Source organism: Panicum hallii, chromosome 1 (genome assembly GCF_002211085.1).
Source record: "Panicum hallii strain FIL2 chromosome 1, PHallii_v3.1, whole genome shotgun sequence".
Classification (NCBI taxonomy): Eukaryota; Viridiplantae; Streptophyta; class Magnoliopsida; order Poales; family Poaceae; genus Panicum; species Panicum hallii.
The window spans coordinates 27,971,791-27,998,859 of record NC_038042.1 but is presented as its reverse complement, the minus strand read 5'-3'; the positions used below and the strand labels follow the sequence as shown (position 1 = coordinate 27,998,859).

The window sequence follows — 27,069 nt, the reverse complement described above, 5'->3', positions numbered from 1 at the left end:
AAAATGACTTAAGAAGATGTCTCTGTGGTTTAAATGCCACAAGTAGTGTCTCATTAATACCAGTGACACCTTCTGAAGTGCCAAAAAAGGTATCTTTATAATACATTATTTCATGCTTATAAGGACAAATCATAAAATATATACAAATGTCTCTTTATTAAATTTGATGAGCGTATATATTTGCACTTAGTTTCTCAAATAAAAGGTAGAAAATTATAAGTATAGTTTCTTTTTCAGGTTTAGCGTCACTTTGTTGGAAAACACTGTTGCAATAGAGTATGTTTAACAATGGTCCGTCTCTCCTTTATTCGAAACCCCTCGCGGCCTCGCCCACTGCCTGGTTGGTTTCTCACATGCGCGCAGACGGTAGCGACCCCCTGCCCTTCAAGGCTTCAAGACGTGCTTCCTCAGCCCCGGGATATGCACGTTGGTGACGTAGTCCGTCCAGTCCACGCGCCGCACGTCCAAGTAGAACCGCGCCCTCTCCTCGGCCGACATCTCCACGAGGAGCCTCTCGACGTTGGAGCTGTCAAACCTACCTCCGTAGAAGGTGTACGGCTCGTAGATTCTGCAGAGATGGGCGATCTGCTCCGCTTTCCTCCTGGCGTCGCTCCGCCGCAGCATCGCGCTCGCCACCTCGTCGCTGGTGGCGTGCTTGCCGAACAGCCGGAACTGCAACACCGGGATGGGCTGGCCCGCCGCGTCGACGATGGGCGACCACTCAAAGTGCTGGAAGATGAAGCAGACCAGGTCGCCGATCACCAGCGGGTTCGACGTCGAGGACCGCAACGAGTCAGGTGCTCGTAGGCTAGGAGAGGGAGGGGGTGAATTAGGCAACTATAAAATCTTAACTTATGGTTTAAACTAGTTAGCATAAAATATAACCTAAAATATAAAATCTAGATGTGCAACTAAGATTTAATTGGTGTAAAAACCTCATCCTAAAAAGTTCTGCAACTTATAGCCAATCCTAACGAGCGAAAGAAATCGGTGCTCGTAGCCTAATAGGGGAATACGGTGAATTAGTCAATTCTAAAACTTTAACTTATGACTCAAACTAGTTAGCACAAAATATAAGCTAAAACATATAATCTTGATGTACAATTAGGGTTCAACTAGTGTGAAAATCTCATTTTAAAGAGTTTCGCAACCTATAACCAATTCTAGTAAGATATTACACTAAGAATGTAAAGGCACACAAGATTGTAATAAAAAATATAGAACCTTAAAACAAAAGGGATGAGTGGAAGCAAACTCTCGACACGAAAATTTATCCCGTGGTATCGGTAGGCACAAAGCCACCCCTAGTCCAAATTGTCGAACACTAAGAGTATTGCTTCCCGGTCACCAAGTCTCTTCCGTGACTCTTCTTGATTCGCCATGAATGCTTAGCTACCAAGACTCTCGTCAAATCCCCGATCACCTTGATGTCACTATCTACTAAGAAGCTTCTCCATAAAGGATGAGAGTCTCCACATCCCCCGCAAAAGGCTGTCGTCACCGCTCCACACCAAGCCGGAGGGTCGATTACTTGCCAGCGAGCCACCAAGACTCCAAGGGGCCGGCACACCGAGATACAACTTGTGATTCACTCAAGAACTAGCACACAAGGCAGCAACGCCTTGCTCTCTCACTCTCTCTAGAGCTAATCCTAACACTAACACTCTCAAAGCTTGTGCTAAACCTAAGAATGTGATCAATTAGCTCTTGGGTGATTTGGAGAACTTTTTTAGAGTGTGGGTAGCTTCTCACGAACTTTAGTAACCACAAATGACCCGGGATGAGGTCTTATATAGGCTAGAGAACCACTCCAAGCCGTTACAGGCTTTTTTCCTGAAAAGCATAAAGCATAGGTTAAACCGGTCGCCACCGTCGGTTTAACCGTCACACTCTGCCTGACTACTAGCTGTTGAACTCCAACTGCCATCCTCTGCTGATGTTATTGCACCGACGCAATGCACTGATGACCGTCGGTTTACCCGATGCTGAAGACTTTGCTTGGAAACCTTCTGGCACCAAAACATGCGTACTGAGTAACCACAGCGCGCTTGCACCAACGCCTTATTTTGCACCATCGGTTTAACCGATGCCTCTTTCATTTCTCCACTTGATCATCATGAAATCTCCCCATTGCACCGACGCCACCATTCTTATAGTGTTGGTTCAACTGGTGCAACTGGATTCTTCTAAACTTGATCGTTGTTTCAACTACCAATGGACCGACGCGTTATCTTTTGGGACCATCGGTTCAACCAGTCCTTTGAATATTTATGCCACTTGTCCAAATCATCACTGCGATCATTTGGACACCCCAAATATACTCTACATTTTCACTACATCTTTGACATCTTGACAGCAATTTGGACTATCTTGTATATGAATTGGACTACATCCATCATAGCTTAATGGGACCATGTTCCTTACAATCTCCCCCTTTTTGGTGATTCATGACAACACAATCAAAGCAAGCATAATTTTGCAAGAATTTGACAAATTGAACCACTTACACTTGCTTGGGTGCTTACCACCATCCAATCTTGATCTTGTCCTCCACCTAAGTCCATGATTTCCCCCTTTATTTCTCCCAAAATTTTAAATTTGGTGCTGGGTTTATTTGTTGGATTTCTTGTATCCAAACCTTGCTTGGCGGCTATTTCTCCTCCTTAGTTGCCCCATTATTGCTTGATTCCACACTTGTCCCCCTTTCAAACCAAATCACCTAAAAGGGCCTAGCAAAACAATATAGTTCAAAGGGAAAAATTAGTAGCCTAGTGAGTTAGCTCCATGAATCATGATCTAAATAATATGATATCAATGAAGATACCATTTTGAAGCTCACTAGGCTGGATCACAAAATCATAAAACTAGCATGATATGAGCTAAGCTTTCCACAAATATGTGCACAAAATGATATTGTGAAAATCAAGTGCACAACAAGATATTTGAGCAGGAAAGCTTAAATCATGTGATGCACGGAGGTAGCTCTAAAAGATCAAAGAATTGACAATAATACCAATGGGAAGAGTTTGAACCTTGCATACCTCCGGGGGTAATACTAGTTACCTTGGTTGTACCACTTGAAAGAAGTTGAGTGAAGAAGCATTTGGGTACACCAAGGAGAGCAAATGTATGAGCACATAGGGTATGAATTTAGATATGGAAATTTAAGTTCGATAGAGCATGACTCAATATGCGTGAAAGCACAAAAATTATTCTTATCATGCCTATAGAGTTGATAATTAACATTGAGAGTGAACAACATTCTCATAGTGTGTTGCACCGGAAACGGCGTTAAGAGACTACAAAGGATAAGCTTGCAAACTTGTTAGTCTCCAATAGAATGAACTCCCCCTAAATGTGTGCATTTAGTGTTTGAATCACCAATCAAATGTATGCACTTGTTTTTGACAACAATAGGGAGCTTATCCTATAGCTTGTGTTCAAGGTAAAAATTACATACCTCATAAAGTCCATGTACCATGAAAGCGAACAAAGTGTAGTATCCTACACACTTATCAAACCATATAGGTTGCTCATGGGTTAAAGCAAGACACAAACAACCTACCATATGTAGATAACGCTAGAAAAATGCAACACATGCATACAACCTAGCAAAGGCAATGAAGCTACATGATGCTTAAAATGAAATCTAGCTACCATTACCTCATGGGGGACTTGGGCATCGAGTGTCCAATCTTGTGAGCTTGGCCTCTTTGCTTGATTCTTCTCATCATCTTGTGAGCCAAACCTCCAAATCCCCCGATGCCGATCTTCGGGCTTCAAGTGTATTTTGGAATCCACACCATTTGAGGCCCATTCATGTTGGTGATGACTTCTTTAGGCATCCAAATGGAGTGGTTCAAACTCCAATCTTTCTTCCCAACCTTGTGGGCTACCACCTTGCCATTGCTCTTCTTCTTGATGATATAGGAGGTGCTCTTGCTCTTGTTCTCTGGTTGGGCTTGGTGTAGATGAGAGAACTCTTGATGGTGAACCTCCTTTTGTTCTTCTCATCCGAAACCATCTTCTTAGGTTGAGGATGCTTGTAGGACTTGTAGACTTCTTGATGGCACTTGAAGCATGTCACGGTTGCTCACTTCTCAAGCTTCTTCACCATATCTTCACAGTTATATTGAGAAGGTTGGACAATGCTCTTGCCCTTCAATCTTGCCAAGTCCCTCTTGAGCCTTTCTACTTCTTCCTTAAGCTCATCATTCTCCTTGGCAATGAGATCATCACATGACTTTACAACAATTCTCATAGCATTTTTCATTGCATAGGTTACAGTAAGATTCATCAATTAAATCAATGCAAGAAGTTGAAGCATCTACCTTGAAGATAGGGATTGCATAAGGGATAGATTGCTTCATTTCCAAAGAGTCATTCATTTCATTCTTAATGCTCTTAATTTTTAATTTGAGCTCTTCATGCTCCTTGTTAAGCAATTTGAATTTGCACAACAAATCATCATAATTTGTAACAAGGATAGCATTAAGATCGTTAAGAGCATTAAGTTGTTTGATTTCTTTAGATTGTGTTTTCATGACTCCTTGTTGCTCATGGATCAAATCAAGAAGCTTATCAAATGAGGGAGAGTCGGAGTCATCATCACTTACATCGCTTTCACTTTCCATACCTTTGGCCATAAGGCACATGTTTGATGATGATGATGCGCCGATGTTGGTGTGGGGTGGTGAATCTCTTGATCGACTCATCGCTTCAGCTTGTGCTTGATTCTTCACCACCACTCACCCACTCTCCGAAGATAGCAAGAGCTTCATGCTTGGGCTTCTTCTCCTTCTTCGCTTGCTTCTTCTTCTTGTACTTGATCCTCTCAACCTTCATGAGTTGATGGTGAGGTCTATCTTTGAGGAAGACCATGTACCCCATCATGTTGATCTTCTTTAAGCTCTTGTTCAAGATCTTGGTTTGCTTGAGAAGCTTGGGGTCCATCTCTTCTTTTTCATCACTTGAGGAGCTCTTGGCTGCATCCTTTTCTTCCTCTTTACTTGAGCTCTTTTGGGTCACCATCTTCTTCAACATCTTAGCTTGCTTGCTTGCAAGAGCACTATGTGTCGGTGAAGAAGGTGGCTATCTTGGCTTGATGCCGTTGCGGAGCTCGTGGGCGATCATTTTTTTGAGGACTTGATTTGGTGTTATGGTCTTGAGCTCTTTCTCATAGAGAATTATTGTCATCAAATCATAGTCCGGCCTTTGGAGGGAGCGAAGGATCTTTCGAATTAGTTCCGTCCCTTCAATCTTCTTGACATCTAGGAAATTAATCTCATTCACAAGAATATGCAATCGTGAGTACATTGATGAAGCATCTTCATGATCAAATTGCTTAAAGCTATTAAGCTTATCAATGAGAATATGATATCTTTCATTGGCCACATCCTTTGTGCCACCATGGTACTCATTGATAGTCTTCCATAGCTCAAAAGAATTTTTGCAATCAAACACACGATTGAACACATTGTCACAAATAGAGGATAAGATTATACTTTTTGCAATAACATCATATTGTCTTTCTTGGTGACCATCATTTTTCATGCCTTCACTTACTACTCTCCAAACATTTAGACCCCTTGCTTGCAGAAAAGCTTGCATTAACACCTTCCAACGTTGCAAACCCGTGTCATCGAACCGTGGAGCCATTCCTAAGGGATCCATACCTTCTCCGAAGAGCTAACTCACTAGACGGTGAAGCCTAACCGTTACAATGAGACGGTTTTCACAATTTGCCAATGGAATTGGCGTTTCTTTGTGAAAAAGTGAGCCCAAGCTCTGATACCACTTAAAAAGAATCGGTGCTCGTAGCCTAAGAGGGGGAGGGATAAATTAGCAAAATCTAAAACCTTAACTATGACTTAAACTAGTTAGCACAAAATATAAGCTAAACCATATAACCTAGATGTGCAACCAAGGTTCAACTAGTGTGAAAACCTCATCCCAAAGAGTTTTACAACCTATAGCTAATCCTAGCAAGATACTACACTAAGAATGTAAAGGCACACAAGATTGCAATAAGAAATGTGGAATCTTAAAAGAAAAGGGATGAGTGAAAGTAAACTCTCAACACGAAGATTTATCCTGTGGTATCAGTAGGCACAAAGCCAACCCTAGTCTACGTTGTTGAAACACTCACTAAAAGTATTGCTTTCCGGTCACCAAGCCTCTTCTGAGACTCTTCTTGACTCACCACGAAGGCTTAGCCACCAAGGCTCTCGCCAAGTCCCCGGTCACCTTGATGCCGCTTTCCACTAAGGAGCTTCTCCATGAAGGATGGGGGTCTCTACATCCCCCGTACAAAGCCGTCGTCGCCACTCCACACCAAGCCGGAAGGTCGATAACTTGTGGGCAAGCCACCAAGACTCCAAGGGACCGGTACACCGAGATACAACTTGTGGTTCACTCAAGCACCAGCACACAAGCCAACAACACCTTGCTCTCTCACACTCTCTAGAGCTAATCCTAGCACCAACATTCTCAAAGCTTGTGCTAAACCTAAGGATATGATTAATGAGGTCTTGGGTGGCTTGGAGAATTTCTCTAGAGTGTGGATAGCTTCTCATGAAGTTCAGCAACCTCAAATAACCCGGGGTGAGGTCTTATATAGGCTAGAGATCCACTCCAAGCCTTTACATGCTTTTTCCCTAAAAAGCATAAAGCGTCGGTTAAACCAGTCGCCACCGTCGATTTAACCGATTAAACCGGTTACACTCAGCCTACCTACTATCTGTTGAATTCCAACTACCATCCTCTGCTGACATCATTGCACTGACGCAATGCACCGACGACCGCCGGTTTACCCGGTGCTAAAGAATTTGCTTGAAAACGCTTCTAGCACCAAAATATGCGTACCGAGTAACCACAGCACGCTTGCACCGACGTCTTCTTTTGCACCATCGGTTTAACTGGTGCTTCTATTATTTCTCCTCTTGATCATCATGTCATCTCCCCATTGTACCGATGCCTCCATTCTTATAGCGTTGGTTCAACCGGTGCAACTGGATTTTTCTAAACTTGATCGTTGTTTCAACTACCAATGTACCGACCCATTATCTTTTGGGACCGTCAGTTCAACCAGTCCTTTAAATCTCTGCATTTTCACTACAACTTAGACATCTTGACAGCGATTTGAACCATCTTGTATATGGATTGGACTCCATCCATGGGATCTAGAAATCCTACAATCTCGATCTCACAAACTTGTTAGTCCCATTGACTATGTTATCACACAATCATCAAAATCATAATCATGGTCTAATAGGGCCACGTTCCTTCCAAGAACCCCACATGGTACACGTGCACCCCTGGCGCCTCTTCTGCCGCCGTGCTTCGCCATGGACGCCAGCATCACCTTCACCACCATGTCGACCGGAACCTTACATGTTACATTATCGCCAAATGAACAGAGATAAGGCCATTATTGCTGTACGGACATATATAGATGGGAGAATCAGACAAATGAACTCATCGTATATAGGCTGCCTACCATATCGAAAACGAAGTCAGGATTGGCGACGAAGCCGCTCAGATGGCCTTTGCCGAAGTTGAGGACAATGGGATCCATCACCCTGACAAGTTCATTATTTTTTCAATACAATCACAGATCATGAAATGATCAAGTTAAGAGTAATCCAAGTTTAGGAACTACGCGCGAGATGTATGAGCACCTGTTGCCTTGTATCCAACCGGGGAAGGGTTCCCTCAGCAGCGTGCTCTCGATGATGCTCGGCCTGATCGTGACCACCGGAATCTCTCCCCGCATGCAGTTGACGACCATCTCGCCCATGGCCTTGGTGACCACATAGGTGTCCTGCCAACCATGGAGCTTTGCCCTACCAATAACGACAGATTATTACACACAAGAATAAACGTGTGCATGTTTTAAGTTGCACACATTTTCTGACTGACGATTCCCTCATCACCTTTCTAGACCTAAAGATTTTGATTCGTCGAGTAAAAGAAGCAGAATCCCCGGAGTCTCTTCTGGAGTCGAACGCAAGCTTGACCTCTGCCTCAATGTCCAACACGGCACCGCTCTTCCGTTGCGAAGAATCTCCGGGGACTAACTCATTTTCTATGGTGTCCCCCAAACGAAATGGCTTCTCCGGCACCACGCCTTGCCTCTGCCCGTTCACACGTATGCTGTTCGGCAAGCACGTCATATATGCAAACAAATAGAGAGTTGATCAGAGGTTTTGAAACTATACGTACATGTGACGATGTAACAACAATATTCAGAAGTTTCAGCACAAGATTTTCGTAGTACTGCCTGACCTGTTGACACTTGCAAGAACAGCTTGAGCTTCCGGAACCGATGCGCGAAACTTATGTGTCGGCACGGCCCCAGGGTGTTGAGATTCATTGCAACGTCGTACCTGCCATCAAGAGTTCAGTTCCTTGGATGGTCATTATATTGTGTGTTTGGAGAGTGAGCATAGCATACGGAGCAGCAACAATATAATGGTGTGGCATCATCATGAACCTCTCGTCGAACGTGGTGCTCGCCGCCGAGTTGACGATGATATCAACTTCATCGGCGATCTCGTCAGCCAGCTTGGGGGCGATGCCTTGGCTGGCCTCCGTGACATTGCCAGCAACAGGAACCAGCTTTCCTACTACAAAGCCGTGGTAGTCTTTGCGTGGATATCCTGCAAGCACTTGAACAGCTCTATGTCTACCACCTCGTTCTGCACCCTCTTGGATGCTGCTTCAGTGTCCTTCGCCTTGATCACTACATATATCTTGCCGACACCAGGACTTGCCCTCAAGATCTTCTCGATTAGAACTGACGCGCGCCTTTGCCGGAGACGGCACCTTTGCCGAGTGCAAAAATTTTTGCCAAGAGCATTTCGTCGAGCACTCGGCGAATAAGACCTTTGCCGAGTGCCGCACTCGGCAAAAAGAAACACTCGGCGAATAATAGATTTGCCGAGTGTCAAGCGCTCGGCAAACAATAACACTCGACAAAATCTGTTTTGCCTAGTGCCCTACACTCGGCAAAGACAGACACTCGGCAAAGCTCCGTCAGCTGCGAACGACAGCAAACGACCGTTAGCTTTGTCGAGTGTCGGTATTGCGGACACTCGGCAAATGTGTCATTTGCCGAGCCCTTTTTCTGGGCACTCGGCAAAACATATTTATTTTTTTTCTTTTTCCACCCAAACTTTTTCTGTTGTGATTCTAGATTACCTTGAACTATATAGGCAAGTTTGGCACATTACTCGAATTGTTTGCTACATTTAGTCAATTTATTTCATTTGATTGAATTTCTTGGAATAATTCAAATTTGAATTGCAAGTCATTCAAAGAGTGGAAAAAATGAATCAAAAAATGATATTCATATTATTGAGCCTACTTCGACACCTTATCCATGAACAGACAAGAATTTCAAACATCTCATGTTCACGAAGCATGACCACAAACTTGGGGTCCGGTTATTTTTAAATTGTATAAAAAGCAAATTTGGTCAGAAAATCACAAAACTTGCCCAGATGTCATGATATCATATGTGGAGGCTGTGATAAAAATTTGGCTAGGTTTCGTGAAAGTTTGTCAGCTACGATGCTTAACACCTAGTTGGCCTTCACATGAAATTATGAAACTTATTTGGACATGTTTCGACTTGTAAGCATTGTATGTTACAACTTTCACAAACTTTGTCAAATTTTTATCACAGCCTCCACATATGATATCATGACATCTGGGCAAGTTTCATCATTTTCTGACCAAATTTGTTTTTTATACAATTTAAAAATAACCGGACCCCAAGTTTGTGGTCATGGTTCGTGAATATAAGATGTTTGAAATTCTTGTCTGTTCATGGATAAGGTGTCGAAGTAGGCTCAATAATATGAATATCATTTTTCAATTCATTTTTTCCACTCTTTGAATGACTTGCACTTCAAATTTGAATTATTCCAAGAAATTCAATCAAATGAAATAAATTGACTAAATATAGCAAACAATTCGAGTAATGTGCCAAACTTGCATATGTAGTTCAAGGTAATCTAGAATCACAACAGAAAAAGTTTGGATGGAAAAAGGAAAAATAAATAAATATGTTTTGCCGAGTGTCACAGAATAGCGCTCGGCAAATATTATCTTTGCCGAGTGTCCAGTTTATGGACACTCGGCAAAGGTTGCCATATTTCAACAATTCACGCTGATGCGTTAAAAAATAAAAAAATAAGAAACTTTGCCGAGTGCCCGTGTTTTGGCACTCGGCAAAGATCTCTTTGCCGAGTCTTTGCCGAGTGCCCGTGATCTGGCACTCGGCAAAGGGTCTTTTATTCCTCCACAGGCTACCCGAACACTTTTGCACTTCGTCGGCTCTTTCATTCCTTTCCTCGCCCAACTCCTCGCCGCCCAGCCCAGCTCCTCGCCGCCGCGTCCCGGCCGCCGCGCCCCGGCCCCCGCCGCCCGGCTGCCGACGCCCCGGCCGCTGCAGCCACCCGGCCTCGAGAACTGTGAAGCAGGTTAGTGCGCACTGAATAATTAGAACATGTACATGAGTCTTTCTTGAAATATGGCATGAATGCATATAACTTTTTTTTATGATAGCGTAGTCAATTATCAATTTGGAATAATATAGCTTTTTTGAGTAATATAGTATCAGATTTTGAAACAATTTGAGACCTACAAAATACAAATAGTTCATGAAAACTTGTATCATATGCAATTGATATTATTCTTGGCTGTATATGTTTAGAGGATGGAAGACCCTAAGTGGATGTATAGTGGCCGCTTTAGGTCAGGGTCAGGTCACCGATGAATGGATCGACAAGACCGATGCTTTCTTGGAACGGGCGTTTGGCGAAGCTGCTAAAGGAGCGAGTAAAATAGTCTGTCCATGCAGCAATTGTGTAAACAGGAAGAGACAAACAAAGAAGGTCATGGGGGAACATCTTTGGAGGAATGAATTTACGGCAGGCTATACCCGGTGGGTCTACCATGGTGAAGACGGTCGTACGAGAGAGGAGGTGGTGAGACCACGCGTGGAGGATTATGATGCCGATGCCGGGGTAGAGGACATGCTAAATGACTATCACGAGGTACAGTTCGCTGAAGGACGTACGGAGGAGGAGCCAGAGGCAACTGCAAAGGCGTTCTATGACATGTTTGCCGCAGCATAGAGACCCCTTCACGGACAGACAAAGGTTTCTCAATTAGTTGCCATTGGACGCATAATGGCGTTAAAGTCGCAGTTTAGCTCGAGTCGAGACGCCTTCGATGGTATGTTGACAGTTATTGGCAGCCTGCTTCCGGAGGATCACATTCTGCCAAAGAGCATGTACGAGGCACAGAAACTCCTTCGTGCACTCAAGATGCCGTATGACCAGATACATGCTTGTCCGAAGGGGTGCGTCCTGTTTAGGAAAGAATACGCTTGTCCAAAGTGTAAATCCTCTAGGTTCATGGAGGTAGCCTCTGGTGATGGCCGCAAGAGGCAGCTTGACATCCCCGTGACAATCCTACGTCACCTTCCGTTCATACCAAGGATCCAGCGGTTATACATGACTGAGGAATACGCGAAACAGATGACATGGCACAAAAATGGCAAACGATACAAACCTGACAAGATGGTTCATGCGTCCGATGGTGAAGCATGGACCCACTTTGATAGCATTCATCATGAGAAAGCCAGAGAGGCTCATAATTTACGCGTTGCGTTGGCAACAGATGGGTTTAATCCTTATGGAATTATGGCTGCCACGTACACATGTTGGCCCGTATTCGTTATCCCCCTCAATCTCCCACCAGGCGCATGCTTTCAACGACAGAACATATTATTGTTGTTGATTATTCCAGGATATCCGGGGAATAATATGGGTGTGTTCATGGAGCCTCTAATTGATGAATTGGTCCGTGCTTGGGAGGAAGGGTATGGACGTACGACCGGCCACGAAGACAAACTTCAAAATGCATGTTTGGTACTAATACTCCCTGCATGACTTGCTGGCCTATGGGATATTCAGCGCCTGGTGTGTTCACGGGAAGTTCCCATGCCCAGTATGCAAGGAAGGTCTTATGTTCATTTGGTTGCAGAAGGGTGGCAAGTATTCGGCGTTCGACAAACATCGGCAATTCCTCCCTCGTGACCATGCATTCAGATGAGACCAAAAGAACTTCACGAAAGATGTCGCGGTGACAGACCTTGCATCTCCGATGAAGACTAGTGCCGCGGTCGGTCAGCAGATAGATGGTCTCATGGTCAATCCAGAAGGTAGCTTTGTGGGATATAGTCAGCACCATATGTGGACTCATAAGTCAGGCTTGACTCGGCTCCCCTATTATGATGATCTTCTCCTTCCACACAACATTGATGTGATGCACACTGAAAAGAATGTCGCTAAGGCACTTTGGGCAACAATCATGGACATTCCCGGTAAGACAAAGGACAATGTTAAGGCTAGAGTGGATCTGGCAATGTTGTGTGATAGACCAAACCTACAGATGAAGCCTCCTGGTCGCGGACATGGAGAAAGCCTAAGGCCAATTTTGTCTTGACCAAGCCCCAAAGGAGGGAAGTACTAGAATGGATCAAGACGTTGATGTTCCCTGATGGGTATGCAGCTAATCTGAGTAGGGGGGTCAACTTATCTACTATGCGAGTCTTAGGGATGAAGAGTCATGACTACCACATATGGATTGAGCGGCTTCTTCCGGCGATGGTTCGAGGGTATGTCCATGAGAATGTCTGGCTAGTGCTTGCAGAGTTGAGCTATTTCTTCCGCCAGCTTTGTGCCAAGGAGTTATCTAGGACCGTGGTTGCAGACTTGGAAATAATGGCACCGGTGTTGCTCTGTAAGTTGGAGAATATCTTTCCACCCGGCTTCTTCAATTTGATGGAGCATATGATTTTGCACCTCCCTTATGAGGCACGAATGGGGGGTCCCATGCAGGGTCGTTGGTGCTATCCAATCGAGAGATGTCTAAAGGTTCTTCGCAAGAAATGTGGAAATAAATGCAAAATTGAGGCTTCCATTGCAGAGGCATACATTCTGGAGGAGGTGTCGAACTTCACAACAACATACTATGATGACAACCTCCCTAGCGTGCATAATTCACCCCCTCGTTACAATGCTAGTGAAAATGAATCGAACCTCAGCCTTTTCCGAGGGCAACTCGGAAGTGCAAGTGGTTCGACCACCAAGACATTGAGACATCAAGAGTGGTGCCAGATCATGCTATATGTGTTGACCAACCTTGACGAGGTGGTGCCGTACATGGAGCAATTTGTTCATGAATTCTGGCGTCGATCAAGGGATCCTACCCAGCAAGAATGTGATACCCTTCTTAGACAGGGTGCGGGAAATGGATTGCCCGATTTCATTTCTTGGTTCAAACAGCAGGGCCATAGGGTGAGTGCCAAGTTTAGACAGGTTGCCGATGGCTTTACCTATAGGGTCAGGTCATATTCTGTTTATGACATGAATGGATATTGTTTTTCTACAACAAGCTACGAGGCAAGTCGACCCAATCGAAAGACCACAAATACTGGAGTTTTTACTCTTGGCCTTGATGGGGTCGAGTATTATGGAAGAATTGAAGAAATATACGAACTCAGTTTTCATGGTTCCAAACCTCTTAATCCTGTCATATTCAAATATCATTGGTTTGATCCTGAAGTAACGAGATGGACATATTCTAATCTTGGGCTAGTCGAAATTCAACAAGATTCCATCTTACCAGGAGACGATGTCTATATTGTGGCCCAACAGGCCATACAAGTTTATTATCTCCCATATGCGTGCCAAACCAAAGAGCATCTTAAGGGTTGGTATGTTGTGCACAAGGTGTTACCGCACGGTAAAGTACCTGTCCCAAACGATGAAGATTATAACTTAGACCCCAACACATATGATGGGGAGTTCTTTCAAGAAGAGGGGTTAGAAGGACGATTTGAGATAGACGTAACCGAAGCGGACGGAATGGAAGTTGAAACGGTTGTTGATGAGGAGGAGGAGGATGAGGTGCAAAACGCGAAGGACATACAAATGCTACAACGATTACATTTAGACAATTCCAATGACGACATTGATTCTTCAGATAGTGTTGATTATGACATGGTTGATAGTGATGATGAGACTTATGATCCAGCTGCTCCCGATTATGAAGATTATTTTTAATCAATGTAATACTAAATTATTATGCAATTATGTTTAATTTATTTTGCATCTCTTTCTAAGTACATCTTGTTTTGTTTATCTGTACTTATTGCTTTACTCTTCTTAATTGCAGGTGATTGAACAAAGATGGTGGGTAGTGGGATGAGGAGCGTTAGGTCGCTTAACCAGAGGGCTAGGTCCGCTGAAGCTGGGTCATCTGAGAGGAGGAGGGGGATGACGCAGGTGCCCCTGCAGGAGGCCACGGAGGAGGAGGCACAGGTGGCCTCGCAGGATGACACGGAGGAGGAGGCGCATGTGGCGCAGGAGGAGGATGAGGAGGTGCAGGAGGAGGATGAGGCGCAGCAAACGGCCTCTGGTTCCGCGGCCTCTGGTTCGTCTCGCGTCTACTCGCGAGGTAAGTAACTTTATATGTTTTTATGGCTTCTTCATGTTATATGTTCAAACTCGAAGTATAAACTAATAATTTTTCTTAATCACTTGTGCAGGTCCCGCGAGTCTGCCTAATCGACCGATACCTCATGAGAAACGCCCGTTGATTCGATCCGAGGGGGAAAAGTAAGTAAGTCTTTATGTTTTCATTGCCTCTTCATGTTATATGTTCAAATTCAAATTAGAAACTAAAAGTGATGGCTAATCATTTGTGCAGGTCCTGGAGGATTGTGGAGAGTGCAGGTGCTGCTCACAGACGCTCCGTCAATGGCATCCTCGGTCTTCTGTGCAAGGATCACTTCCCTGGCCTGGTTGAGTACGCTGGAGTTGTGGGGCCGGCCTATATATACATTCGACCAATACACCGCCGCCCCCGATACTGAAGATCGGAATGGCAGGGTATTCAACAATAAGGCGGAGCGGGTGAAGCAGGAGCTATGGGTAAGTGCTAAATACATCGCATTCATTGCAAATTCTTGAAATAATGAATGGTATACATCGTGTTTGCATGCAGGATTTCTTCAGATGCCAGGATGGGTTTGCGGCCAAGGCTGATGTGGTGGCTACCAGATGCTGTAAGAAACTAGTCGTGGACATGCACTATAAGGCGCGTGTCCAGGCCATTATAAGTTTCCACGCCACCGTCCTAGGAGAGAAGGTCACCAAAACGGACGCAAGAACCATGTCGTTGACTGAGGAGCAGTACTTGCAGGTAAATATAGAATATTAATGTTTATTCTTTTTACATTAAGTATTCATTCCTTTTTATATTACGTACGATTAATGTAATTTTCTAATATGTCATCTACTTATTGTCCTGTAGATGATTCCTTATTGGTGCGCTGCGCATGCCGAGTGCTGGCAACAGATGGTGCAAAAGTGGTGCTCCAACGAGTGGGAGGAGTCGCACAACTCTTGCCGGGAGCGGCGTTTGATGATGCCTGGTGTACCACACCATCAAGGCAGCCGCAGCCTCAGCGGATACGCAGAAGTATGGGTACGCGAATTTATTTATTTAATCCAACACTCAATTATGCATGATTTCTAATTATCTTGCTGGTTTTCTCGCAATCATCATTACATGGTGGCCAGCCTTGCTCCCTCTTCAAGGCATTTGCTATGGCCCACAAGGGAAAAGCGACGTCCGATGTCAACTACAACCCAGAGGATGGGCCCAAGGCATACAGCAACGCGACCGCCCACAGCCGCCTCAGTGACTACACATTGATGGCAAGGGAGGTCCATGGTCCAGATTATGATCCGACCACCGAGGACCTTGATGGTGAAGTCATCATGAGGGTCGGAGGAGGTAAGAAGCATGGGCGGTACTGGATTGCCGACGGCGCAATCGACTCGTCCTCTACTCCTACTCTATCTCAGATTAGAGCAAGGAGCACCAGCGCGAGCCCAGCTATACGACCTCGGCAGGACACTTCACAGTACCGGATACAGAAACTCCAGATTATTATTTCTTTATATGTCGTTTATTGATTATTATAAATCTTTTCTTTGCATTATTGTAACATTAGGGTAAAAATTTTGCAGGACCATCTAGAAGAAGAGAGGAGGCTACGTGTGGACTTGGAGGCGAGGATGAGCGCCGAGCGTGAGGCCGAGCGGCTGGCCGAGCAGCAGAGGATGAGGGAGATTCTTGCTTACATGGAGAGCCTTGGCGCCACAACGGGTGTTGCTCTGCCAGCTTCGTTGTTTTCTCCACCTCCACCTCCACCTCCTGATCCGTTTTCTACTCCTGTGAGTATGGATAAGTTTTAGTCATGTATGATCATCATTTTTCTTGTCTCACACATGTAATCTCTTCTATTTTGTGCAGAATCAATCGGCGGCCTCAAATGATCCTCATGTTTCTCCAAATCAGTCTAATTGGCCAACTTGGTGATGGTTCTCGAAATCAGTCAAATGATCCTTTGTTGTGAACTTGTTGTAATCAGTGGTTTTGAGAACTGTTTGTGAACTTTGTGAATTTATCCGTTGAACTCTTGTAAAACTATTTTGCATTGCTTGTTAACTTCGTCGTTAAACTCTCGTAAAACTTGTGGTCGATCAGCTTGTTTGATGCATCTGTGTAGCTATTGTAAACTTGTAAAACTATTGTGTGAGGCTTCCCAACCAGGGAGGGAGAGAAAACAAGCGTTTCTAAAAAAAAGTTTATACCCTTGCCGAGTGCCTCTCACGCGGCACTCGGCAAATAAATCTCTTTGCCGAGTGTCACTCCACGAGCACTCAGCAAAGAGCATACGCTTTGCCGAGTGTTGACCTAGGACACTCGGCAAAGAGCATACACTTTGCCGAGTGCTTCTCTCAGAGACACTCGGCAAATGTCCGTCACCGTTTCTTCCGCCATCACGTCCATTTTTTTGGCCGAGAGCAGCATTAGGCACTCGGCAAAATCTTTGCCGAGTGCCCAACAAAAAACACTCGGCAAAGAGGCCTTTGCCGATCCTTTCTTTGCCGTTTCCTCTTTGCCGAGTGCAACACTCAGCAAAAGGTTTACCGAGTGGTTATGTTGTTTTGCCGAGTGTGTCGGACACTCGGCAAATGAGGCTTCTCCCGTAGTGGCAGAAGGATGTGGCGAAAGAAAAACAAATGAGCAAACAAGTATCTACCGGAACGGAGAACTAATTAAGATTGTGAGAGAGGATGCAGCTGGCACCATCACCTTTGGCGAGAAATCCAATCCCGCCGGTGACGAGGAGGTTCTTCCCCACGAGGAACTCCGCGATTCCAATCCCGGCGGCCTTGTCCGGCGACGACGCCGGAGCCGGACGGGCTCCTGAAATCACTCCGTGCAATGGGAGAGATGGCGTTGATAACCCACCACGCGTACTGCAAGTCATCATACTGCCACTGCAGCGCTTCCTCAGCGGCGATGAGGGGAGCAGCGCGCCTCTGCCATGAGCATGGCCTCCCTTGCCGACGGTCAACGGCGTGTGGTAGTTGGTCGCGGCGATGACGCATCTGCAGGGGCTCACGCAGCAGGAAATCCCCATGGCAGCGTACGGAAGGACGGGAGCTCCAGGATTGAGATGGCTGAGGGAGCTACGGAGCAAGCCTGCAAGAGTTGCTTGCATGACTTGCATGTTATTCGAACAGAAAAGTTTCCACACCTCACCCAGACAATATATAACCAGGCGAGCACAGTAAGTCCAGAGTCAGCTGCTAGCTTATACATTAAAAAAATTATGTAAGAGGTTTGTTTTTCAATAGTAAAAAAGTTAGACACTATATCGTACATCTAGATAGACCTACGTACCAATCTCGCTGATTTCGAGATGTATGCACGAGACTATCTCTTGAACAAGAGATAACTCTTTTTTCTCTCTCCTCCACATGAATAAAATACTGATGTGGTACAGTTACGAGCTAGCTGGCTCGGCATCTTTAGAAGAAGCCTAAATATAAGCAGCCTTCAAAAATTATCGTAGAATTATTATTATTTATTATCTATTCTATATTACGAATCTATATTATAAAGAACGAAAAATTTTAAAAATATTCTTTACCTAAATTGTGTTCGCCGGACCCCTCACGTTGAACTCATTTATCAGATCTATTATGCCACTGAAAATTTAACTCATATGTTCTATATCATCTAAATTCAATTTAACTCATCTCTTCTATACGAGACCATACCTTCAACGCATTTAAAAGTTTAACTTTTCAACGGATTCATACTATGACGCCGTTAAAATTGGCCCATCTCCTTCCGCAATGATGTTTTTACCCTCCCCTCGGGGAGCTTCTGTCCATGGCGGAAAGGACTCCAGGCGGCTGCCCTTGCTGGGGTTTGGGCGCGGGGGAGGTCACGGCGCGGTGGGGAAAAAGAGAGAGAGAGGAAGGAGCCGAACTCGTTTGATGCCTTACCCACGGTGGATGGGGATGGAGCTTGCCGGATTTTGGCCGGAAACTGGAGGCTGCCGCCGGCGGTCCGGTCTGCTCCATGGACGGCTGCTCTCAGCGAGGGAATGGCGACAAGGTAGGGCGGGGCTGGTGCGGTTCGGCGAGGGGAAGCTCGTGGCGGTGTGGATTCGCTCGAGTGGACATCGAGGCGCCGGATTTCATGGCCGAAGCTGGGGGAGGTCTGCTGCGTGCCTAATGGGGCGTTGCTGCGATTGCTTTAGCTTTTGCCCCGGGGATTGGTGCGTGTGGTGGTGCCGCGGCAGCTAGCCGAGCGGCGGCTGCGTCGTTTGCCGGCTGCTGCTGGCGGCCGCCGGCCGGCGCGGGGACGGCCATGCGCGTGCGTGCAGGCTGCAGTCATGCATGTGGTGGTAGGAGTGGTGGTTGGGGCCGGCACGCCGGACGCCATGCGAGTTGCTTACCTTGCCTTGCGGGCTGATTATTGGCGCTGCACGCACGGCGCTCCCCTCCCTTCCTCTGCCTTTTTTCTCCTTTTTCATTCGCTTCCTGGAATCCTAGATTGTTGTTCATCTTTTGTGCAGGTGGTGTTTCTTGATTTTTTTTCCTTTGTAGTATCTATTTCTACTCTCCTTCGTGTTCCTCGATCTGCTCGTGCTCAAGGCGGATGCCGCGTTCGTCAAATGCGCAGCACATCATGCCACCCGCCCTCTTTTGCACGCCGCTCCGCGACTGACAGAAATGCTGCGTCCCTCCCTGGCTACCTCTACCCGTCCCCGAAACCTCAAGCAGCGGATCGATTCCTCGCCGTTCCTGCGTCACCCGACAGCCCAAATTCATATTGGGCGCGCGCCGCTGCTACACCGTCGCAGCGAACGGACACGCGGCACGGAACTGTTGCACCCACGTGACCCTTTCACACCTTCTTCGTTCTCAAACATACCGCTCGCCTCTCTCTCTCTCTCTCTCTCTCTCTCTCTAATCCCCTCGAGTTCTCTCTCCAACCTTCTCCCCTCTGCCTAAAATTGGATTGGTGATGTCACTGGTCGTCGGCTGGCAAGGGTGCTGCTGCCATATTGGAGAAGGAGGTAAGATTAGGGGCGTTAGGGTTTGTGGGTCGGGATTTAGGGGTTCAGGCTATGATGTCCGGCGATAGAGAAATGATCGTGGGCAGCGGCGGACCTCGTGGCGGTTCCGGTCGAAAGGCGGCGAGGCGAGATACACACCCTTCGCGTTCTGGGTGTCACAATGTCTCTATGTTATTCCTGATTTTTAATCGATTCGAAACACAGAATGCATTTGATCTAATTTTTTGTACGGTTTATACATAGGTTTGCTTAAATCCGTGCAATTCGGCGATTCCTTTGCACGAGCGCCAAAATCAAGTGAGGTTTAGTGTCCTACATGTGATTGGGTCGGTTTGAGTCGAAGGTGCAGCTGATAATGTTGATGTGTTTTGTTATTTATTACTAGCTTTTCTTAAACCCGTGCGATTTGATTATTCGTTTTACAACTAGCTGAATCTTAATGAATACATCTATCTTCTATGTCGCGTGGATTTGTCTACACCTCTGCTTGCAGGCTAGTGTGTTTTGTCTGGATTCTAAGACCATCTACTGAATTTATTAGAACATTGCATTCTCTATTTCTCTTCTTACAATAGTTTTTGCAGTGATAAATTGAGCACTCTACCAGATCCGTGAATAAAAATGTTGTGATATTATTTAGGAGCAGTTTTCATCATCCAACAGGGCCACAATATGCACTGAGTTTGATTTAGAAATTAGAACCTCTATACTATCTATAATCCAACAATGCCACTTGTGTTCACAGAGAATTTTAGTTAGCATTCAAGCCAGAATTATAACAATTTGCTATATTTTCTGTCAAACATTTAGCTAGGCTGATCGATCAGGAACTTTTTGTTGTGTCCTCCATAACTGAGTCATGTGACCAGTGTGAAAAACTGGAGAAGTCGACTTAGAAAGGTCATTCCTAATTGCAAAGCTTCTTTTGCTATGTGATTTGAAAAAGCTGGAGGTCTATAAAATTTTTAGTATATAATTTTCAAATTTATGAGTTCCTAATACAAAGTTTCATATACATCATTTGAAAGTTAGAGGCGTGGAAGCTTCTTAAGTATGTGATTTCCAATTTCTTCTATTCTAAATACAAAGTATTTGATGTATAACTTAAGAGTTTTAAACATTCAGGTAGAAAGATTATAGTATGCCATCTAAAAGTTTTGGATGTAGAAAATTGCCATACGTAATTTTACAAGATTTTGCGTTCTGGGTACAAAGTTTAATTTAATTTATATGCTTGACAGGATGTCAGGTAGGAAGTTTTTTCAATCACAAGCACAAATATTTTAGTATATGTGTTCAAAGCAAGATGTGAATAAAGTTTTTAATATATGACTTGAAAGTTATTGAATTTCAAATATAAAGGTTTTATATGAACTTAGAAGTTTTCATAATTGGGAATAAAAGGTTTCAACATGTTATACGGGTACAGAGTTTTTGAATGGACTAGTTTGATGTTCCTAAATTCAGATGCTAAACTCTTTAGAACCATAAGGTTTTAGAGTTGGAATTATCAAGCTATGGATCGAGTGCAAATTTTTCAAATTATAAAGTCTTTTTATGTAGGAGTACAATGTTTTGAATCAAGCTGGTATAGAGTTCCTAAGTTTAGAATCTAAACTTTCTGCAATTATAAAGTTTTAGAGTTGGAAGTAGAAAGTTTAAACTGTTATAGTTCAAAGCTCCTAGAGTTCAAAGTTCTTAAATTAGAAGCTAAACTTTTTGGAACTATAAAGCTTTGGACTTGGGAGTAGAAAGTTTATAATGTTATACTTCAAAGTTGTATATTCTAGAGTACCAAGTTTTCTGAATCATAAAGTTTTCTGATCTAGGGTACAAAGTTTTGAATTGCGCTGGTACAAAGTTTCTAAATTTTTGAAATGTCTTGGTACAAATTTGTGCCCTTCTTTTTTCAAAAGCACACCCTGATGATATATGCTAATCTTGCGGTGCTCCTCGTTTTATTTACGAAACAGCTGCAGTAGTGGTATATCTATCATGAAGTTTATGGAAAGTCATGATGGTGAAAGGCAACATTTATTCAAACTAGTGAGTTCATATCCATTTGTGCCAGTGTGCTGGTGGACATACCAGTCTGTATTAAATTATTTTTTTTAGGTGGATGCAAAACAGCACAATAATCTTGTATACAAAATGAGAATATAAGCTATTCATGTAAGACTTTTTACATTTCACTGTTTTTACTATATTTTTTATTTTTTTTTGCAGGGTGTTAGTGTGGACTTATATCACTAAGCATGAAATCTATTTGTCCAGTGTTGTCTATTGTGGCCACGTTTACATTGATACGTATTGGAGGGGAGCAGGCTGCGGGCGCCGGGCGCGGCTTCGGTGACTTTTTTAAAAAAAGGGTTAAAAAAATTAAAATTCTAAAAAGGGGTGCCAGTTGGGAATAATTTGAAAAATGGGTGCCTCCCGCCTGTTGATCGGGCGGGAGGCGTGGGGCCGGGGACATCCCGCCCATCCAGAGGGCGGGATGTTCCAAAAAATTTTTGCAGGCCTCTCCCGAGGGCCCCTTCACGAATAAAAAAGTTTCTTATTCGCGAAGAGATCCCTAAGGCAGGGATCCCGCCCGATCAGAGGGCGGGAAGCATCCCGCCCGGCCAGCAGGCGGGAGGCATCCCGCCCGGCCATTGGGCAGGATGTTGACAGCATATTTTTTTTGTTATTTTCTGTTGAAATTTATGATTTACAATCTATTTGAAATTCAGACTATTTTCAAATACAATATTGATTCGCCGTACTCTTTTGTATACATTTAAAATTTTAATTCAATTTTACGAGGAAGATTGCTCTATCTAAAACTCGTATGAATATGGTTAAACGATAACGTTTTGCAACGTAGAATCCAAATATTACGATACTACGATATATCAACGAATTAAAAACAAAATAGTATCATACAAAACAGTTTAAATATAAAAAGTCGACCGAATCAGGAGTGTCTACCCCGCATGTCCCGGACCTCGCGCTCTCTTGGTCCTTCCCCCTAGTCCTAGCCCGTCGGCGTATGTGATCCTCGGAGTACGTAAATGCATCTGGAGCACGGTGAGGACGAGGCGGAGGAGGTGCAGGCGTGAAGGGGTCATCCTAGAACTGTACAACTGGAGCGTCATACGTCTGGGATGGACCAATGATGTCAGGCTCGGCGCCGCCGCCCACCAGCTCTGACCAAGTGGCGGAGCTGCCCTCCCAGTCGTCCCAGTCTGGCACACCGAATGGACCACCGTACACAGGAGCTCCCGTCGACCATGCATGCTGAGCGTAGCCCTGAGAGTACGCTGCAGCTGGTGCAGCTGGCGTCGAACCTGACGGGAGAGACGTTCCTGGAGCATACGCGCCAAACGTCTGAGGCTCCATTCTTGCAGGAGGAGATCCCATTGCCGTCGAGTGCATGACTATAAAAAGAAACGAAATTAGTCGTGTAAATCAAAGGTGATCGAAATGGCAATTATAAAGGACTTACAGCTTGAACTAGCAACAGTACCGCTGGACGCTGCATGCGGTGCTGCAGAGGTCGACGGGCCAACTGTGTACACGTGGGCCGACGCATGAGATGAACTAGAGGCCCCCACGTCATCTCTGCCGCGACACGTCAGTGCACGTAACGCTCGCGTCAAGTTGTCTTGAATCTTACGCAAGGTGTCCTTGTACTGTGACTCCGGTACACAAACTCCACGTTCAAGCAACGTGATCTGAGATGACGCTTCGACCTCCGCGTAGTTGATCAGATCAATCTGCATACGTAATGGGATGCAGAGTAATATTGTTATCGATCTTTTATTAAAAAAAGATTAAATAATTGAAGTTGCGAAAGACGTACCGCGCCACGGTGCTCCTGATCACGGTACAAGGGATACGTGTCCGAGATGGTCGGCTGGTGCTGATGCTCCGCGTCATCAATGTGTGAAAGAGTGACATACGGACGCGTGCGAAGGAGGTACCAGCGGAGGTATGCGGCGTATGACGCCTCCGTGTGTGGGTGCCCCTCGTCCCACACATCACCACGTGCGTCAAGCCACCCTTGCACGTACTCCTGCATCTTGACGACCCAGTTGACCTTGTTGGCATGATATCCCCTGCGCGAATATCTGTTGCAAACATTTGAAAGACAACATTGCTTTATGATAACGAATATATAATTAATACAAAACGAGTTATCACAAACTTACTCGTGTACGTTGCGCGGCACGGCCCGGAACGCTCGAGGTAGGAGAGGAAAGTGCTGTCGTCGGCCGAACTGCCTCATCACACGGTCGACGCAGTACGGCTCGACGAGAATATCGAACACTAGGTTCGCCTTTGTCAGCCAGTACTCCTCGTCACGCGTGCAGAGGAAGACAACCCGTGCGGCGCACGTGTCTGGATAGCCGCAGCGGTGTACGGTGTCCAGATGACATCCTGTGGCCGCATCCGATCAAATTCGGACACGAACTGAGCGTATGCTTTTCGGACCTGCCGATGTGCCCAGCTCATCTGCAAAATTACACAACTGCATCGGTACTCCTCATATACAGAAACGTACAATAGTAAATTAAAGAGCTTAACAGAACTTACCCTTCGATCGGTCCAAAGCGAACCCATCGTGGGGCTATCCTCGTCCCACATCCCATACATCTCGGGCGGATAAGGCTCCTCGCTGATCAGGGGACGTGCTATGGCGAATCGCTCGTACGACCATAGCTGCAGCAGAAGTGGGCAGCCTGTGATGACGGCGGTCCTCTCCGTCTTCAAACAGGCCTGGCAAAGGCCTCGGTACGTGGCTGCAAGCACTGCCGATCCCCAGCTCCACCCAGGTACCTGGCCCGGCTCCGCATCCGCAATCGCGCGCGCGTATTGCATGAGCACCTTGTCCACATAATTGCCGGTAGAGTTGCAGAAAAGAGTCCATCCGAACAACCACAACAGATATGCCTCCAGGTATCGCGGCACCTCGTACTGCCCAGCCAGAGGGTGCAGATTCTGAGCCTGAAATATATTTGTTCAAAACTTAGAGGTAGTCACATATGATTCAATTAAATTAACTCCTTTGCTACACGAGGGGGCAACTCGTGAAGCTCCTGCCCCTCCACCGCTGCCAGGTACGACCTGTGACGTTCGTCGATGTGCGCGTCAAGGAGCTCCGGTGTCTCTGCCATATCTGCATGAAAAATTAAAATTATACCGTAACACATATTCGTACAAACAATTAAAAAATACTAAAAACTATTTATAATAGAACTAACCTAACAAATATTTCTAAATGCTATTAAAAAACTAAAAACTATTCAAAATATAACTACCCTAAAAATATATTTGAAAACTATTGAAATTATAAATACTATTCAAAATATAACTACCCTAAGAAATATATCTAAAAACTATTTAAAATACTACTAATAAATATTTCTAAAAGCTATTAAAAATACTGAGAACTATTCAAAATATTACTACCCTAAGAAATATATCTGAAAACTATTACAATTATAAAAACTATTCGAAATATAACTACCCTAAGAAATATATCTAAAAACAATTAAAAATACTAAAAACTATTTATAATAGAACTACCCTAAGAAATATTTCTAAAAGCTATTAAAAATACTGAAACCTATTCGAAATATAACTACCCTAAGAAATATATCTGAAAACTATTCAAAATATAACTACCCTAAGAAATATATCTAAAAACTATTAAAAATAATCAAAACTATTTAAAATAGAACTACCCTAACAAATATTTCTAAAAGCTATTGAAAATACTGAAAACTATTCTACGTATAACTACCCTAACAAATATTCGTAAAAATAATTAATAATTATACGATTATAATACCTCCAAACTGACGTGTGGACAGGGCTTCGCCGCTTCCTCTCCTCTCCTCTCTTCCTCTCCTCCTTTTCTTTTTTGTTGATTTTTGATGAATATTATGAGAATTAGGGGTGGGTGGGGGCTTAAATAGTGGGGGTGATATCCCGCCCGTTGGAAGGGCGGGATGCCCCTCGGGGCAACCTCCCGCCCGTTGGGGGGGGGGGGGCGGGATGCCCCTCGGGGTAACCTTCCGCCCTCCTAACGGGCGGGATGCTCCTCGGAAGACACCCCGCCCGTTGGAACGGCGGGACGTCGCGTAACTTTTGCGAAGAGGCCCCTGCGAAAAAATTTTCGAGCCCCCGCCGACCCCCCGCCCGTTGGATGGGCGGCATGTCTCATCCCACCCGTTTATTGGGTGGGAGGCACCCATTTTTCGAAATATTCTCAGCCGCAACCTTTTTTTCGAATTTTAATTTTTTTAACCTTTTTTAAAAAAAACTCCGGCTTCGGTGGCCTCGCCCGCGGCAGGAGCCCAGGGTCAGGCGGCGTAGCCCACGAGGCCGACGTCTAAGGGGAGCCGGCTGCGGGCGCCGGGCGCGGAGCCGGCAGCCTCCCCCACAGCGGGAAGCCAGGATCCCGCGGCGGAGCCCACGGCGCTGCCGTCGGAGGGGCGCAGGCTGCAGGTGCCGGCGGTGGCCGCTGCCCGCCGCCAAGCGCAAGCTCCCGTCGTCCGCGGCGCTGTCGGCGCGCCGGGCCTTCTTCCCCGTCACGCGCAACGTCACCACCGTGTCCCGCACCCTGCCGCCAAAGAAGCGGATCCGAGCGGACTGAAGGCCGGCCGCCCGAATGACCGGCGATCCGCGCCGCTGCAGCTGAATTAAGCAGCCAATTACGGGCTCCACAGTGCCACGGTCGTCGATGTACCCGTGGGTCCTTGGATTTCTGGCACGCCGTGGCTGACTTCTCTTCGCCCTCTTCTTCCTCTGTTCATGGCTTGCACGGCCATGGCATCTCGTACAAATAATGTATAGGTTTATTATTTCTTTCCTCTGTTTTTTAGGGGGTTGTGTGGAGTAGAAACTGTAGAATTGTGATATTTATAGGGATGATGAATAGGGAAGGTTTGTAAGAGAATTCTCAAAGATCTGTTCATTATTTATCAAACTAAATAGGTCAAACCTTATCAAAATTACAAGCTTTTGCCTCAGAAAGATATTATGGCCTCAGCTCTGCTAATGTGTACTTGTGGCTTGCGGCTGACAGTACTAGATGGGAGAAGCCAGTCTGCATTATTTCTGCGGTTCTGCACATGACGAGGCAAGCAAGGATCTTTCCGGTTCTAACTGAATTCGATCTGTTTGGTGACCCGGATGTGCAGAGGCGCGTTGTGTGCCTGGTGGCGATCAGATCTTCAGAATTGGTTGGTTGGTTGAGCTTGACTATGCATACATCCAAAACTTATCCAATATGGGTATATACTTGTCCAACCTTAAATAGAATGCATTTGGTTAGGCAGCAAGAAAAAAGTTATAGTATTTAAATTTTACATAAAAATATCTACATTTGATCAAGTCATAATAAGGAAAAGATATAGCATCTACGATCTCTATTCCATACATCAATACAATTGCATAAATAAAATGATCATAATTCATGAGCTCAATCTTCCGTGAACTTCCTTGGCAACTATACGTTAATGACCTAGAGCGCAGCAATTGCAATAGATAAA

The 27,069-nt window shown here is 45.1% G+C and overlaps 1 protein-coding gene and 1 pseudogene across 1 annotated transcript; one reads left to right on the top strand and one right to left on the bottom strand.

Moving 5' to 3' along the window:
* Window positions 1–384: 384 nt before the first annotated feature.
* On the bottom strand, window positions 385–17,578 carry LOC112896673 (annotated as a pseudogene).
* Window positions 17,579–18,553: 975 nt separating this feature from the next.
* On the top strand, window positions 18,554–26,482 carry LOC112896670 (serine/arginine repetitive matrix protein 1-like). Its single transcript, XM_025964728.1, has 5 exons — window positions 18,554–18,564; window positions 19,505–19,531; window positions 21,758–21,872; window positions 25,842–25,960; window positions 25,994–26,482. The coding sequence occupies exons 1-5, from the start codon at window positions 18,554–18,556 to the stop codon at window positions 26,169–26,171; spliced, it is 450 nt and encodes a 149-aa protein (XP_025820513.1). The 3' UTR covers window positions 26,172–26,482.
* The last annotated feature ends 587 nt before the right edge of the window (window positions 26,483–27,069 follow it).